The 17341-nt window shown below is 34.6% G+C and overlaps 1 protein-coding gene across 10 annotated transcripts in view; it reads right to left on the bottom strand.

The window, feature by feature from the left end:
- Positions 1-17341, bottom strand: part of KLHL13 (kelch like family member 13) — a 198236-nt gene that overhangs the window by 13009 nt on the left and 167886 nt on the right. For all 10 annotated transcript variants that reach the window (XM_003931057.3, XM_003931053.3, XM_074392108.1 and 7 more), the window contains 3 exons: positions 9179-9311; positions 8473-8669; positions 481-1276 (listed from right to left, as the gene is read on the bottom strand). In XM_003931057.3, coding sequence (XP_003931106.1) covers positions 481-1276; positions 8473-8669; positions 9179-9311 — 1126 coding nt within the window. The remainder of the gene's footprint in view (positions 1-480; positions 1277-8472; positions 8670-9178; positions 9312-17341) is intronic.

The following is a 17341-nucleotide window of genomic DNA, read 5'->3' as shown; positions in this document are numbered from 1 at the left end:
GGGAGAAATGACAGATACAGGTGAGGTGACGGAAGGCAGCAAACCACACTGCCAAGTGTGTACCTATGCAACAATCTTGCATGTTCATCACATGTACCCCCAAACCTAAAATGCAATTAAAAAAAAAAAAGAACATGAGAAAACATGCCAAACTTCTATCCAAGACTTTATTATAATTTAAATTAGCTGAGTATACTTTTTAGATGAACCCTCAAGACGAAGACCATATACACTGCACAAGTAAAATACTCTATAATATATTCATGTATTTTTAAGATACAATTTGTTCCCTCACCAACAATATATATGCCCAGATAAGGCATAGAGGTGGTCTCCAATATTTTCTCAGAAAAGATACTTTTAAAATGAGACCCTAGCTACATTTTAATCTGATTTTTACAGGACTGCTTATTTTATGATTTAATAAGAATTTCTGGGTGAAAAAATTGGCTTCTATGTTTAATATAAATGCACACTTACGCAGTTCACCTGCTGCATTTCGCCCACCAACTGCATACAGATATCCTTTGAGGGCACTTAGGTGGAAGAAGGTGCGCTTTTCATTTAAAGATGCAACTTGCATCCATTTATTGTATCGAGGATCAAATCTGAAGACTGTATCAACTGCCGTTTTTCCTTTTGTGTCATAATTACTCTGTCCACCAACAACATAGAGAAAATTTCCAATGACAGCAATGCCATGCTGGTACCTTGGGGCATCCATAGGGGCTAACGATTTCCACTCATGGGCCTTTTCATCATACATACGCAATTCTTTACTGACAACCAGCTGCTGCCTCAGTACTCCTCCTAGTGTAACCAAGTGAGTGGTGTCAGACCTAATGGCAGTCCTGTCTGACTGCATAACTGGCTGCATATACGGCATCATTTGGTAATTGCTGGCTTCCAAAAGCAAATTCACACAAGTATTGTCAGTCCTCATGAAATCCACCGTTTGCACGTAATTAATGAGCTCCTGTGGTGTCATCAGTGGAAATCGTATGTTTTTCATTAATTTTGCAGCAAAGTCCATCCGAGGCTCTTCCAGACGAAGCCAACGACAGGTAGCCTTAAAGAGCTCAAGTTCAGTACAGTGCTTAAGGCTATTACTGGAAAGCACAAAGGCAAGACGCTCAAAAGGGAGTTTCAAGAACTCCCCTGTGCTCAGCAAAGCAGGAAAATTCTTCAGGACGAAACTGTTAATGTATTTATCCACTTCAGTCAGATTGTAGGTGTTGGCAATCCGTCCAACTTCAACACAATTGTCTAAAGTGACCTATTAAGCCAATTAAAAAAAATTAAAACATGACTACTTTCATGACACTCACATCTTGATAGCACAAACACCTGTTCTAGAATAAGAATAAATTACGTTTTTAATGTCCATATAGATACAAATAAGGATTCTTATCTAAATGTGTCAATGATCTACATACATATAATTTGCAAACCACCTTTACCCTAATCCAGTAGAAGGCTGACTAAAAGAAAATGACGAGGGAGGGAAGGGAGGTGTGCCAAGATGGCCGAGAGAAGCAAGCACTGGAATGCAGCTCCCCAGCGAGTGAGAAGCAGAGGGCTAGAGGACTTCACGATTCCAAACGAGGTGCCAGGTTCATTTCTGTGGGAATGATAGGGCACTGAAATTAGGCCCAAGGAAGGAGCTACAGGGCGAGAGCCACTCAAGGGGGCAAATCAAGATGGGAGGCGTATCCTCACCTAAAACGTGCAGCCAGCTGGGAGGGTTGGGGAACTTAACCCCCTCAGTGCTCCATTTCGGATCCTGTGCTTACCTCATCCCTTCTGCAACCCAGGTCGACTAGAGCCCTGCCAGACGGTGAGGCGCCATGGGTAGTCAACGCAAATCTGAGCAGCGGCTACCACCAGGTGAGGCAAGTTGTCACAGGGACCGGGGCAGGAGTTTGGACTAATGCCAGACGGGCTGACCATCCAACAGAGAGAAGCAGAGTTGAAAGCAGAGAAACAGACCATAAGGCCTGGCAGGCCCCGCCTCCACAGAACTCAAACTGAAGCCCTTGCTAGAGAGCTTGGCAGCAAATACACCACCTTGATCCCAACCAGGAAGATCCAGCTGGGAAAGGACAGATGCCATTGGGAAGATGGGGCCCATCTCACCTTCAAACAAACCCCAAGAAGGACCACCCACCCAGCAACCTGACTGAACCCAACAGAGCCCAGCCACGCCCTCTGCAGGCCAAAAAAGATATAGCTTCAACCTCAACAGGAAAAAACGTCCACTCAGAGACTTCTGAAATCACCAACTTCAAAGATTAAAGGGAGATAAATCCACGAAGATGGGGGGGAAAACGTGCAAAAAGGATGAATCCATCAAAGAACAGAACACCTCTTCTCCTCACAGGGATCACAACTCCTCACCATTAAGGGAACAAAAAAAGAGAATGAATCTGATGAACTGACAGAAGCAGGCTTCAGAAGGTAGGTAATAACACACTTCTCTGAGTTAAAACACCATATTCTAACCCAATGCAAAGAAACTAAGAACCTTGAAGAAATGTTAGACGAAATGCTAACTAAAATAACGAGCTTAGAGATGAACATAAACGACTTGATGGAGCTGAAAAACATAGCATGAGAACTTCGCAAGGCATACACAAGTTGCAACAGCCGAATTGAACAAGCAGACAAAAGGATCTCAGAGATAGAAGATCAAATCAATGAAATAAAATGAGAAGGCAAGATTAGAGAAAAAAGAACGAAGAAAAATGAACAAAGCCTCCAAGAACTACGGGATTATGTGAAAAGACCTAATCTACGTTTGATCGGCATACCTGAATGTGACAGGGAGAATGAATCCAGTTGGAAAACATTCTTCAAGATATTATCCAAGAGAACTTTCCCAACCTAACAAGGCAGGCCAACATTCAAATCCAGGAAATACAGAGAACACCACAAAGATATTCCTGAAGAAGAGCAACCCCAAGGCACATAGTTGTCATGTTCCCCAGGGTTGAAATGAAGGAAAAAATCCTAAGGGCAGCCAGAAAGAAAGATCGAGTCACCCACAAAGGAAAGACCATCAAACCCACAGCAGATCTTTCGGCAGAAACTCTGTAAGCTAGAATGGAGTGGGGGCCAATATTCAACATTCTTAAAGAAAAGAACTTTCAACCCAGAATTTCACATCCAGCCAAACTAAGCTTCATAAGTGAAGGAGAAACAAAACCTTTATGGACAAGCAATTGCTGAGAGATTTTGTCGCTACAAGACCTGCCTTACAGGAGCTACTGAAGGAAGTACTAAACAGGGAAAAGAACAACCAGTACGAGCCACTGCAAATATGTACCAAATGGTAAAGAATAATGACTCAATGAAGGAGCCACGTCAACTAATGGGCAAAACAACCAGCCAGTAGCAAAATGGCAGGATCAAATTCAAACATAACAATATTAACATTGAATGTAAATGGTCTAAATGCCCCAATCAAAAGACACAGACTGGCAAACTGGATAAAAAGTCAAGACCCATCAGTGTGCTGTATTCAGGAGACCCATCTCACATGCAAAGACTCACATAGATGAGTCTTACATTCCCTTGATATAAATTATTCTATTACAACCAAACAACCTTCATAGTCATCCTAAAGCCTCTTCCAACATCTTAACATTGCAAGTGGTGTTCTCATTAACATACTGGTCCTCATTGCTGCTGTACTATTCAGATTATATCTGATGTGCCAAAACACTGTTATCAACATAATTTGATATTTTAACGGAAGATTTAATCTGAAATGTAGGATTTTTTAAAGATCTGTGTTTTATACAAAGAAATTCTTATTTAGAAAAAAAATGGGTGTCTGCTTTTTTCTTTTTCTTTTCTTTTTTTTTTTTTTTTTTTTTTTAAGGCTAGCCAACTGAAGCAGTAGGAGTGAAGAATGAACAAAGGAATCTTTAACTGGTTGTGATCAGTTAGGTGTAAACGTCACTGCACTCAGACCAGCCAGTATCTGCTTTTGTACTCTCAAGGGAAATGCAAAGACTAAGAAATCCGGCAAAAATTTAGGGAACTCCCTGGCCATTCAGTGTACCAAATTCTACTTGGTGCTATCAAGTTTATTAAAATGGCAGCCTGATATCTAGTAAAATCAATGCAGAGAATGAAATAAGGTCCACAGAATAAGACTGGGAAGAAATCAAACAAGCTACTTTATGGGGCAGAGGATGTACAAGTATCTTCTGTCAAGCCTCCTTCCACAGATGAGATGTTCAAAGGACACAAGAGACACTTTGGTAAGAACAAAGGGATAACTGATTAACAAACACCTCACCTCTTTCAGTCTTTGTCTTTCTTCAGTTTCTATATGCTATTTGAGGTGAATGCCACTGGTGTCTCCAGCCCAAAAAATCGAATTCTCTATTTCTTTGCATTTTGAATGCACTTTCTTTATTGAATGGAATTTTAGTCATTACAATGGCTCTTGTGAGGTTGAAGTGGTTTGAGCCCAGGCTAGGCCTCTTCTTCCCAGAGTCCCAGATGGCAGATGGGCAAGAATGGGTGCTCAAAGTTATAGGCGGGATATTTAGAATATTTAACAACCATACAACATGGGTATCAACCAAGCAGAGTGGATGACCAGTCATAAGCAACAGGTATGGCCATTAGGAAGTAAAGAGTGGTTTGGGGTGGGGGGGGGAAGAGTTTTGATTCACTTTGAATTACAATTATCTATACAATTCGTCTCTAATTTCCATTAAATTGCCCTCAAAGATGAAAAAATTATCTTAAAAATCATGTCTGTTAATCTTAATGGATAAATACAATTTGGATAAAATGAAGAATGTGAAATATATGTACTATACAGGAAATTCTGAGTAACTTAGTAATGGAAGCAAAGCAAAAGAGTCTTCTCCAATGACTTTTAATTCTTTTTGTTTTTCTTTTGAGAGAAACACATTCTCCCTATTCCTCTGTCTTTTGTCTCCTTCCCACTTATGTACCTGCTTTATTTTCTGTCTCCAACTCTTCATCACCTCCAGTCACCTCAATAAAATTTCTCTCTAATTCATTGTGAGCTCCCCACCCCATCACGGATAACAAATGTGCAGGTGGAATCATTAATATAACTGCATCAAGGGAGAAAACACAATTGAAAAAAATATTTTAAGAAAGATTACCCCCAAGTCTAAAGTCCAATTACATCTTCATTCTCTCATTAAAAAATACTTGTATATAAACATAAAGTGGTTTCTTTCTTTTATTCTGTTTTGTTCATTCTATATATCTGTATATTTAAATTGCAATCTTTTGAGTTCAATTGCAGATGCCCTATTTCAGCAACCTAACATTAAATTAGACTGTTTCGTGAACTAGCCTGAAATCCTCCATAACAATAGTTCTGTGGGGCAAATGGTAGATGCTAAAAATTTCAAATTGCAAACAAATGATAAACAAAAAACCTACACAACTTTCTTATAAATTAGGGAATGGGTGCACAATATTTAACATGTTGTAGTTATACAATGTCCTAAGGACAAAAACCAATGCAATTTTTATACGTAAGACTAGACAAAGGCAATTTTCCATTATCTCCATAGTATATAAAAGTGGTTTTAGTTTTATAGAAACTTTTACTTACTATGCTTTATATCTATCCTTCATTGCCATCCTTCTGTATGTATTCCATTATCCTTTTTTCTGTAACTCCCAAGAAAATAACATAGCAAAAACAAAAGCGCCACATCCTATAAACTATAACACTAATTACCAGCCTATGTAATACTGCAAAGGATGGCAAAATTAGAAGGGAGGTTGGTTCTTGTTCTATTAAGACTGATGCGCTATTACAGAAAACTGGTATCTCTATCCCACCAAAGGTAAGTGTGGCTTTACTATTGAGTCTAAAGTTATCATTCAAAACTAATATATAAATGTTTGCTGAGTAATTTACTGATTCACATTTTATGTACCACTGTTCCTCTTCATCCACACAAATAATTGAGAATAGGACAGAACAGAATTGTATTAGAAAAGAAGTTTTCTGTCTAAAAGTTCAAACTCAAATAGTGTTTTGGTTATGTGAACTATAATCTCACTATATCACTAAAAACATAAAGACTATTTCCTCTAAAACATCTGATTTTAGCACACAGTTCTTAAACATAAGAACATCATATTAAAATTTATCTATAATAACTTATCTCATAGAACTTCAAAAAGTACTCCTTTAAAAATATAGTATCTCAAGACTTTCAGTTTTTATAAGTAGAAAATGCACTGGGCTACTATTTTTCCTTTTTCACTTGATTGCTGAGAAGAAAAGGGGAAATAAATAGAGCAAGGCTAAACATAGGTTTAACTAAAAAACAAAATCCATGAAAGAAGGGTAAAGGAAAACTTGGATTTTGCATGTTCCTGGAACGAATAATCTGCCAGATTTTCTCAGAAATTACCATGGATTCTAAGAAGGAAGAGATTTCAGCTCTAAAACCACACAGGTGTATCCTCTGCAATAAAGGATGAAGGACAAGTAAGGTAGAATAATGCAAAGAAAAGGGGTAATTCCTAAAAGTTCATAGGCAAGAAAATTCTAAAACTGAGAGGTAGGAATAAACTCTACCACAAGTAATCTTTGTTAGACAGAAGCCTCTTCTCCATTAGAAACAGGTTTTAGGATGTCTGCAAATGATGAAAAAATAAAGGACATGATATTTAAGGCAATATTAAGTGTTTATAAAAATGAAGACATTTCTAAATTGTTAAACAATTATAATAAATATTTCAAAATAGGTGAAGGAACCAACAGTCTAACTACTGGAAATTTGTCAGCATTACAAAGTTACTATGGCCTCATCTTTAATTAAAATTGCTTTAAATACAGTTATCTAGAACAAAATTATTTTCTATTATTTTGATAATAATATTACTATAACTTTTTTGTATTGTGTATTATCCAGTTTTGTCCTTTTATTTCAGGTAAATGAACTGATAACAATAAATATCTGAAGTTATGAGTACTAAACTTCTGTATTAGAGGATAGGAAAACAATGTCTCTTGTTAATGATTAGTTCCAGAGAAATCATGGCACTTTCCCTAGTTTTGCTCAGGATGACCATGTGTTGCTAAGATCAGTGTAAAGCAATGTTAAGAGTCTATAAATGCAAGTTTTATGTGTTACTACTAAATTAAATTCTGGACTTGAGGCATTCTGAAAAACACATTCAATGCAATTCATTTTTCCTTGAAATGTAATTGTTATATGATGCCAGTGACACAACCAGAGGTGAGATCCTAATAGCTCTTGAGGGGATGGGCCTTGTATGATCAAATTAAAATAAAATTTAGCACCTAAATTCAGTAATGGAGGCAAGCAATAGCACAGGAATTGACCAACTTCACTTGGGCTACTTATGCAATAGAGAAGTCAATGCATCAACAATATAGCACCACACTATATAAAACCCTTTTAAGTAGCACTTAGTTTAAATTTTATAAGGAATTGTGAGACATAGTTTGAGTTTTCTAAAATGAAAACAAACATACAAGAAACACACTTTCAATAAGCCAATTAAATTAGTTATTGGCTGACTTTGCAAGATAGTAAGTACCTTATTAATAAAATAATTAAGCTCATATTCTCTTGAAAGTTAATGTTTTAAAGAAGGTTCCATGTTGAAAAAATGTAAGTTGTAAAGATCTGACAGCAATTATTTACCTATATTAAGACTGATATGAGTTAAAAACAATTATAGAAAACTATCCATCAACATAATGAGTTAGAAAATATATCAACAAATTACTATTGCCAGAATTCTTAATCAGAAAAACAAGCTCCAAAACCTCTGGAAGTCTTGGCAATATTTCTGTCCAATGTAGCCATTTATCTTCCCAGAAGTAAAATTTAAGGGTCTCAACTAAAATAAAACACTGTCTTCAGGAACTGGGTTATTTCCACCAAGTAATTCATTAATTGGTAGTTGTATGCACGCTATCTTATCTATTTAAAAAAAGCTAAACACTGTTCAATAGGTGATATGTTTCTATGGAATCAAGACTCATATTCTTACAGATTTGCCCATAGGTATTAGTTCTTCTTGAGATCTAGATCCCATATTAAGGGAAGACATTTTAAAGAGTTCTAGAAGCTCGGATTACTTTTCCATTGAATTACATTTAGAAGTCTGCTTGTATAAAGTCGTTAAGGTGAATAAAACCAGATTATGGTATATACCATTATCAAACAGTTGAAGTATATATCTTTATCAAACATTATTAGTATCTAATGTCATTTGATTACACAGAGGCTTTTATTAAATAATTCTATTTCATAAAAATGCACCTGTTTCAATCTCATCTTGCTTACAGGCCATATACTATAAGACACATCTCTCTAATGGCAAGTGTCACATGCTTGCACAGCAGATTTTATGAGTCCTAATCTAAACAGGCTACATCAGAGTCTACCATAGGATAAATCAGATTTGAAAATATCTTACCCCAGATATAAGAAATACTTTACAGAAGTCCAAAACTGGCAGAATCTGTAGAAAACTGGCAGCTTCCAGCGTGTCTTGAAGGTTGTCCATATTAAGAGAAAGCTTTGCAGTATAAATGAAGTCAATAATTTTCCTTAGACCGACTTTGCTCACACCATGAAGTTTAATGCACATTAAATCTTGTTCTTTCATTCCACCTTAAATAAAAGGACATTCAATTAAATGAAGGTGGATAATTATGGTCAAACTCACTTCTGCTGCTAATTAGATGCAATAAAATCAGTCTTATTTTATATAAGCAGTCATATTAGAGTCAGTCTGCTGCACATTTTATGGTTTAAAAAAAGTACTTAAAAAGGATAATCTCTATACTAATGGAGGTTATATATGATGCAAGTGCTTTCAAAATATTCTCACTTCCTATCTTTTGATTTGGAGTAAAGATTGTATTAGCAAGACACAGAGTCTCTGATGGCCCACTCAGATATGAGCTTGAGAAAGAAAAGCTGTGAGATAAAGATGGACAGTATGAAAAAAGTACATCAATTTTCCATGTTAAAAGAGCACCACCGAAAACCATACATACTGTTGTATACTCCTTTTGAAGCTGTTTCCAAAAGAACTAAATTTCATGTTAGAAATAGATTTAAACACAGATTTTTCATATTGTTTTAATGTGGTTTCAGAGTTTTAAAAGGCAAACTACCTGTGAACATAGCCTTGAAGTAATCACTAGCAGATGCCATCATAACTCTATGCACAGGGAAAGCATCATCTGTGTCACCTGGCATCAGGGTCACATCACAAAGCAATCCTTCAAGTCGAAGCTGGTCAAAGCCCTACAACAAGAACATGAGTTGAGTCACGAATCAAGGTAAAACGAGGTTACAAATTTTTGTGTGCTAAAATTCTGTTTGAATATTAATGTAAGGCAACATATTTGGAACATAAAGCCAACAGAATAATTACTCAGGAGAAGAAAAATTAACTGCACAACTTTCCTGATATATGACAATGTATACTTTCTTTCACTGTAGGAATAAGACGAAATTAAAACTAATTTAGGATAAAAATGATTAAGTGTATATACATTTGCTTATTTACACAATCATCAGTTTTTACCTTATTTTGAAAAATAATTACAATATGCACTTCTATTTTCCCATCTGCAGAATGAGTGTTAGACTGTTTTTCCTTTTCACAATAATTTAATAGTCCCATTATAATGCTTAACTGAAGCATCTTGGTTTTGTTTTGTTTTAGGGGAGGTTAAGAAAGAAAAGTAGAGAGCAACTGTATTAAGTACACAATAGGAATTCTTTCTACTAATTGTATTGTTTCATCTCTTTGAGAAGCCTATACTCAGTACATTGCTGCTGCCTGACCAATTATCTTTCAAGTTTCAAGTTTGAGATTTAATTATCTTTGTTTGGTGGGGAAAAAAAAAGAAAAGCCCAGGTTTCCTGGGCTTTTCTTTTTTTTTCCCCACCAAACAAAGATAAATTTTTTTGGTGAGACTTAATTGTCTTTTTTGTGAGACTTAATTGTCTCCAAATACCTAAAGGTTTAGTGGAGAATTAATAGGCTAGCAGCCACAATTCAGAGGAGAGACAGAACTCGCTGAGAAGAATCCCTGTTGATTAGCTTTTCCAATACACCCTGATGGTCTCGATGAATGACAAAAAGACAGTTGTTCTATTGATATAAGTCAGAAGAATGTAAGTCACTTTTAAGATTATAACAGGTTGAATCTATAGCATACACATATTTCAAAACATCATGTTTTTCATTTCTTATCTTTCATTTTTAATTTTTGTGGGTACACAGTAGATGTATGCTTTAGGGATGGATACCCCATTTACCATGATGTGATTAAAATATCATGTTTTATGTGGTAAATTATATATAACTTTTATTTGTCAATTAAGAATAATGAATAAAAAAGATATGACAGGCACCAAAAGGAGACAATATACAATTTAATAATGATGCAAAAAATGAAAATTTTGGCAAGATTGAGTCTGTAGTTTCAAATATATAAATTTTTCATTATAAAAAATCAGGAAGACAGGTACACAAATGCTTTCTAATAAAGTAATACAATAAGAACCAATAGTATGGGTTACTCTGTCCCCTTCATATTTTAATAATTTCAAATAAACGATTATGTTTCACAGATTTAAAGAGCAAAAGGCATAACATACTAAGAATGCAGTTTTTAAAATATTGATCCTACATATATGTGTAATATAAACCCCAGTTAAGCTTCTCATTTTAATTTTAAAATTGCTTTTTAAAGAAAATGCTTGAATTACAGAACTGGAACTTCAAAGAGATTATCTGATCTAGCCATTTTCCCTCTAGGGAAAGAGATGAATATTTTTATTCCAAAATATTTATACATTATACATATACTTTGAAAAAAGATTATATTTCATATTTTTTCTTTTTCCAACAATGATTGACATGTTTATGTTAACAAATATCAAATCTTTCACAAATGCCCCTTATTCTTTGTAAACCCAAACATATCCCCTATGACACTATTTTTATTTTCCATTGCTAATTCATCTGCTGTCTCTGTTATTTAGAAAAGCAGAAGTAATATAATAATAGCTCATCTTGTAAAAAGAGCAAACTAACACAGAAACAGAAAACCAAACACCACGTTCTCACTCATAAGTGGGAGTTGAACAATGAGAACACATGGACACAGGGAGGGGAACATCACACACCAGGGCCTGTTGGGGATGCAGGCTAGGGGAGGGAGAGCATTAAGAAAAATACCTAATGTAGATGACAGGTTGATGGGTGCAGCAAACCACCATGGCACATGTATACCTGTATAACAAACCTGCATGTTCTGTACATGTACCCCAGACCTTAAAGTATAATTTTGAAAAAAAGAGAGAGAGATGTCAAGATACTAATGAAATGAGCCCAGGTTCTGTATTCCCCCTTTATTTTTATTCATCAAATAGATTTTATTCCTCTTCTCTAAAGCACACATAGATAACATATTTAAAAAAAACAATTATGGCTTATTTAGTCAAAAGCAATGGTTATATCTGATCCATTATTTTCTTTCACTAAAAAAACAAAAACAAATAAACAAAAAAGCCTTCTTGGCTTATTTGCTATCCTCCTGACTTTAAAATATTCCTGCAAATATTTTACAATTGGAATTGAATAATGTCAGTAGGTTCCATTCGTACTATGTATGACTTCTTTTTCCCTTTGAAAAAAAAGAGGAGTAGCTAAGTATCGTTAGCTGTGTAATTTGTTGTTTTGTCCATATTCCATCCAAACTGCTTGCGGAGGTATGTACTCAATGCTCAGGATCTGCACAGCTCTGCTCAGCTAAGACATCAGGAGCTTTTATCCTTTTCACAGATTTTATCATTTACGTCCCTTTATACTATCATTTTTTAAAATCATTTAACCTTTCTCAGTATAATCTGGTGTCCCAAAAGAAAAGAAGTTGAGGTACCCAGAGTATTTTTAACAAATCTGGAGTATCCTCTATTCCAAGCTTAATTTACACCTTTGGCAAATTTTCTGCTTTTGTAAAGTTTTACACTTATTTTCACAACATATAGTGTCCCTTTTAAAACATTTCATAACCTTTATTTTTATATGCATAAATGAACAACCCCCCTATCCAATTTCATATTAGTGAATTTTATTCTACATTATGTCTATCTTTATCCAAATGAGATCTATCAATTCAGGCTGTTTTTAAACAAATTCTAAACATCTTGTTTGTATATCATTTTCTAGATATCCCAGTTCTGTCTAAAAAGAAGCCCCTTCTGACTATCCACATTGTTGTATACAAGAAGGCCATCATTTCTCTAAAGAACTTTTATTATCTCATCTTCTAGTGGAGTATGCATACATTAAAAGAAAAAGGGAGAGGTTCATTATCCTCCACAATTATCATCTGCCTTCTATATATCTACTTTTTGCTTTCATTCATAAATATTTTCCCCTATTTAAGAAGACTTTCAAAGATACCTGTACACTCAAAATAAGTCCTTTTACTACAAAATCATTTTCCTTCACCAAATTTGTACTCATTCAACAGATTTATATAAACATTTTTGTCTGTTTCCATATACCTATGCAGCTCTGCTTTAGGCAAATTGTTCAGTTTCCAATTAGTTTTTCAGAGTGTCCCTAAAACTGCTTCTATTGATTTAAACTCATCATCTTTCTGGTCTTTCTATCTCAACACTTATCTCAGTTCTCTATTTTTCTGTCTCTGTGTTTGATTTAAAAGGGGCTTTTCTGTCCTCAATTTCTTTAATATTTCCCTTTAATATTTATAGAAGACTATAAATCTCCCCATACGTTCCTTTATTTTCTTCTCCATATCCTGGAAAATAATAGCATCATTTAATGCTATTTAATACTGGAAGAATAGCATTAAAAACATGTTTTTTCTCTTCTCTGTATTAAACTTACCCAACGTATCAAAACTTCAACCTTTATTAAATAGAAAGTGGTACATAACTAATACCAGGAAACAAAGAAATACTGAAATATAATAATGAGTTTGATAAATTTTTAAATGATCATATTAAAACAGAAGAAAATATGACTTGACATTACAGGATTGTAATATGGAAATCAGACAAGCTATGAACAATCTGTATAAAAATTGGATGTCAATAGCTTTCAAGTGAAGTATAATGCTATTGTGAAAAAATCTACATTGATACTGTCAGGTATTTAAAAGGAATCTGACAAACAAATCAGTCAACTAAATTCTACATTAGAACAAACTTACTAGCATTTTATATCTAGTTTTGATCATTGTCATTTTGAAAAGGAAGTAGAGAAAAAAGACACATCTTGAAAAGAATAATGAAAATTACAATGGAAAATATGTTATATGAACAAAGATTAAGGAACTAAAGAAAGTTAAGAAATAGCTTTACTCCAAAGTTATGTAAATGTAATGTATTAGATAAAAACAATACCAGCCATGTTTTTATGAGGCCGCTCTTCATTTTATTCAAATGACAGAAAAAGGAACAGATGCGTTTAAGTTAAAAGAAATATATAGGCTGGACATAAATGTTTATATTAATTGTAAACTCATTATGTAACACTGCTTAGACTTTAAAAACGTCTTAAAGGCTTTCTACCACTGCATTATAGCACAACTTCTGGCTTTCAGAGACTTTTTTGATCTGATCCCAACCTTATTTTCTATTAGTTTCCTATATACTCTGACCCATCTCGTCAGGTCATTCTCCAAACTATCTCATTGGTTAAAAACCCAGGCTTACTCCTTTTCCAGTACTTTTACTGATGACATTTTTTTTTTTCACGTGGAATATCCTCCCTCCTTCAAAGACTAGTTTAAATTTGACCTCCTTATTGTTGCTGTTTCATAGAAAAGGGGATTTCATCATGTTACTCAGGCTGGTCTCAAGGATGCCCCCTAACTGCCACCTGTCTTGGTCTCCCAAAATGCTGGGATTACAGGTGTGAGCGACCACACCTGTCCAAATTTGACCTCCTTTGTAAAGCTATCTCTCACACAACCATCTCTAAAATAATTAGGCATTTTTAGTCTGGATTTCATCATTTCTTATTCAATTATATCCTATACATTTATGTTTCCAGTAAGAGAGATTAGATTTATATCACCTCCTGAAACTCTTTAAAATCAGACAAAATATATGGAAAAAAAAAAAACCCTTAAAAACATTGAAGGAAAAGGATCTGTGAAAGATGAGAAACAAATTAGGTGAGTCCTGTGGCTATCTAAACTTACTGCCTACGGATTCCAGATAGAGGTACAGTGAGTGGGAACCAAGGCAAAACCTAGTATTCTCCTGGAGCTGAGAGTCTGGAGAGATCGAGGCAGATAGGACAGAATATAAGAAGTGAGATCAGCACAGAGAGAGGATTCCAGAGATCGAAAAGCAGTCACCTTCAAGTATTCTGGTGAGTAATGATAAGCATATTTGTCTGCAGAAAAAAAAAAAAAAAAAAAAAAAAAAAAAAAAAAAAAAAAAAAAAAAAAAACACCAACAAGGTGCATAAGGAATACTCTCCAAGGCTCGCAAAGGGCTGGAAGTAGTTTCTATTCAAATCATAAGAGTGGAAACCTTACAAGGCTGGGGCCTTAGGTAGAGTACTCAAAAGGATTTTGCCTCAGTATTGGGGGAAAGTTTGCTCTAGAATAAATGCTGGCCTGGTGCAATTTCACAAAACTTAAAAGTAAATGAAAACCACATGCTAATGACAGCAGATGAATTGGGAAATAAAATTAGAATGTAAACATCCACCAACCTGATGGGAGTCCTTACTCCACCCCAGCCCCTACCTTATATTTTCTAGTATACCCGACCTGGATTTAAGGCATCATGTAACCTGGAAATAGTCACCTGACGACAGACAGAAAAAGCTCCAGGAGAAGCCTTCTACTTCTGTCTTAAAAAGAAGAAAAAGATTCTTAAAGCTCAGAGAGCATAAAGATAATCCAGTTTTTCTTTTCTCTCTCTTCTCTCTTTTTGCTCTTTGTCTCTCTTTCTCCTCTCTCTCTCTCTCTCTCTCTCTCTCTCTCTCTCTCTCTCTCTCTGTGTGTGTGTGTGTGTGTGTGTGTGTGTGTGTGTGTGTGTTCTCTTGAGCCCCAATCCTACAGCAATTTCAAGGCACTGGTGGCAAGAAGAGTGACAGTGGAGATAGTGGGGGTGGCAGATGCCTAAAACCCTGAAAAAAAGAAACCTTTCTCCTTGATCAGAGAAGCTGTGATTGCCCTTCTGTGGTGAATAGCCAATGTTTTTCCTCTCTCTTTGTCTTTGGGCCAAGATATGGGTGCAGCTATGATAACAGTGTGGCAAAGCAGGGAAAATAAGGCCCCCAGCTTTCAGGCCAAAATGTCAAAATAGAGCCGTGGAAACTGGAAAGAATCTGGGACATGGTCCAGATGGAGGAGAATGCAGAAGAGACCTCACAAAGTTCCATACCATGGAATACTGCTCAATAACAAAAAGGAACAAACTATTGACATACAAAAAAGTGAATGAATTTTGAAAATATTATACTAAGTAAAAGAAGCCAGCCTCAAAATCTTACAGACCATATAATGTCATTTATGTAACATTGCCCAAAAGACAAAAATAAAGTGAAAGAAAATAAATCAGTAGAAAATAAATAAATAAAAATAAATCAGTAGTTTCCAGGGTTAGGGATGGTGGTGGGTATAACTACCAAGGGGTAATATGAGGGAGTATGCTGAGGGCATGGAATGTTTCTGTGTCATAATTTTGTAGATTAAATGAAATTATATATATGTTGAAACTCATAAAAGTATGTACTAATAAAAAATTGACTTTTAACGTATGTTAATTTACAAAAATAAAAGTGAAAAGATGGTAAAATATATACAAAGCTAATACTAATTAAAATCAAGCTAGCATGACTACAATATCAAGCAAAATAGATCTCAGAGCAAAGAACAGTACCAAAGATGAAGCAGGTAATTTCATAATAAAGGTCAATTTGCCAAGAGAACATAAATTCCTTAAATGTTTATATGTTTAATAACAGAGCTTCAAAACACATGAAGCAAACTCTGAGAAAATTACAAAGACAAATAAACAAATTTACAATTATAATTGGAGATTTCTTAATAATTGATTTTAAAGGTGACAGATACCAGTACATATACAGAAATTAGCAAGGATACTGAAATAACACTGTCAACCAACTTGACCTAATCGGCATTTACAAAATACTTCACCAAAGAACAGTAGAATACAAATTATTTTCAGGCATATGTGAAACATTTACAAGATAGATCATTCTGGGCCATAAAACTAGTCTTAAAAATTTTTTAAACATTCAAATCATATAAACTCTTAATATATTCTCTGACCCCAGCTTAATTATATTAGAAATCAAAAATAGAAAAATCTCTGAAAAATCCCCAAATGTTTTGAAACTAAAACATACCTCTAAATAACCCGTGAAGAAATCAAAAGAGAAACTAGTAAGCATTTTGAACTAAATGAAAATATAACATCAAAAATTGTGGAGCAGCTGAAGTTGTACTTAGGGGAAATTTATATCAGTCAATGACTATATTAAACAAGAAGAAACATCTCCTATGAAAGATCTGTTTTCTCCTTAAAAAACTAGAAATAGAAGAGCATATTTATGCCATATTATACAGGAGAATTGTAATAATAAAGATCATATTGGAAATCAATGAAATAGAAAACAGAAAAACAGACGGAAAGCAATAAGACCAAAAGCTGTTCCTCTGAGAAGATTCATAAATCTGATAAAACTCTAACGAGACTGATTAGGGAGAAAAAGAGAGAAAATACAAATTACCAATGCCAGGATTAATAGAAATGGCATAATCAGAGATTCCACAGGTATTAAAAGGATAATAAGGAAATATGAACAACTTAATGCCAATAAATTTGACAACTCAGTTTAACTGGACAAATTCTGTGAAAGACACAAACTACTAAAGTTTTAGAAGAAATAGATAAGCTAAATAGCCACGTCTACCATAAAATTAAATTTTAATTTAAAAATCTTTCCCCAAGGAAAACTCTAAGTTGAAATTATTTCACTGGTTAAATCTATCAAACATTTAAGGAAGAAAAAACACCAATACCCCACTAACAAATCCAGAATATTAGGAGGAAGGACTATATCTCAAATTATTCAATATGGTCAGCATTATTTTAATACCAAAACCAGACAAAGCCAATCAAAGAAAGCCAAGATCAATATCTATTGGGCACAAAGATGTAAAAATTCTTAAGAAAATTTTAGCCAGCCAAATTTAGTGATATGTAAGAATAATACATCATGACCGAGTGAAGAGTTTATG

This window comes from Saimiri boliviensis, chromosome X, assembly GCF_048565385.1.
Source record: "Saimiri boliviensis isolate mSaiBol1 chromosome X, mSaiBol1.pri, whole genome shotgun sequence".
In the NCBI taxonomy this organism is placed as follows: Eukaryota; Metazoa; Chordata; class Mammalia; order Primates; family Cebidae; genus Saimiri; species Saimiri boliviensis.
Note: the sequence above shows the minus strand (reverse complement) of the source record. Positions and strands in the feature narration are given on the sequence as shown.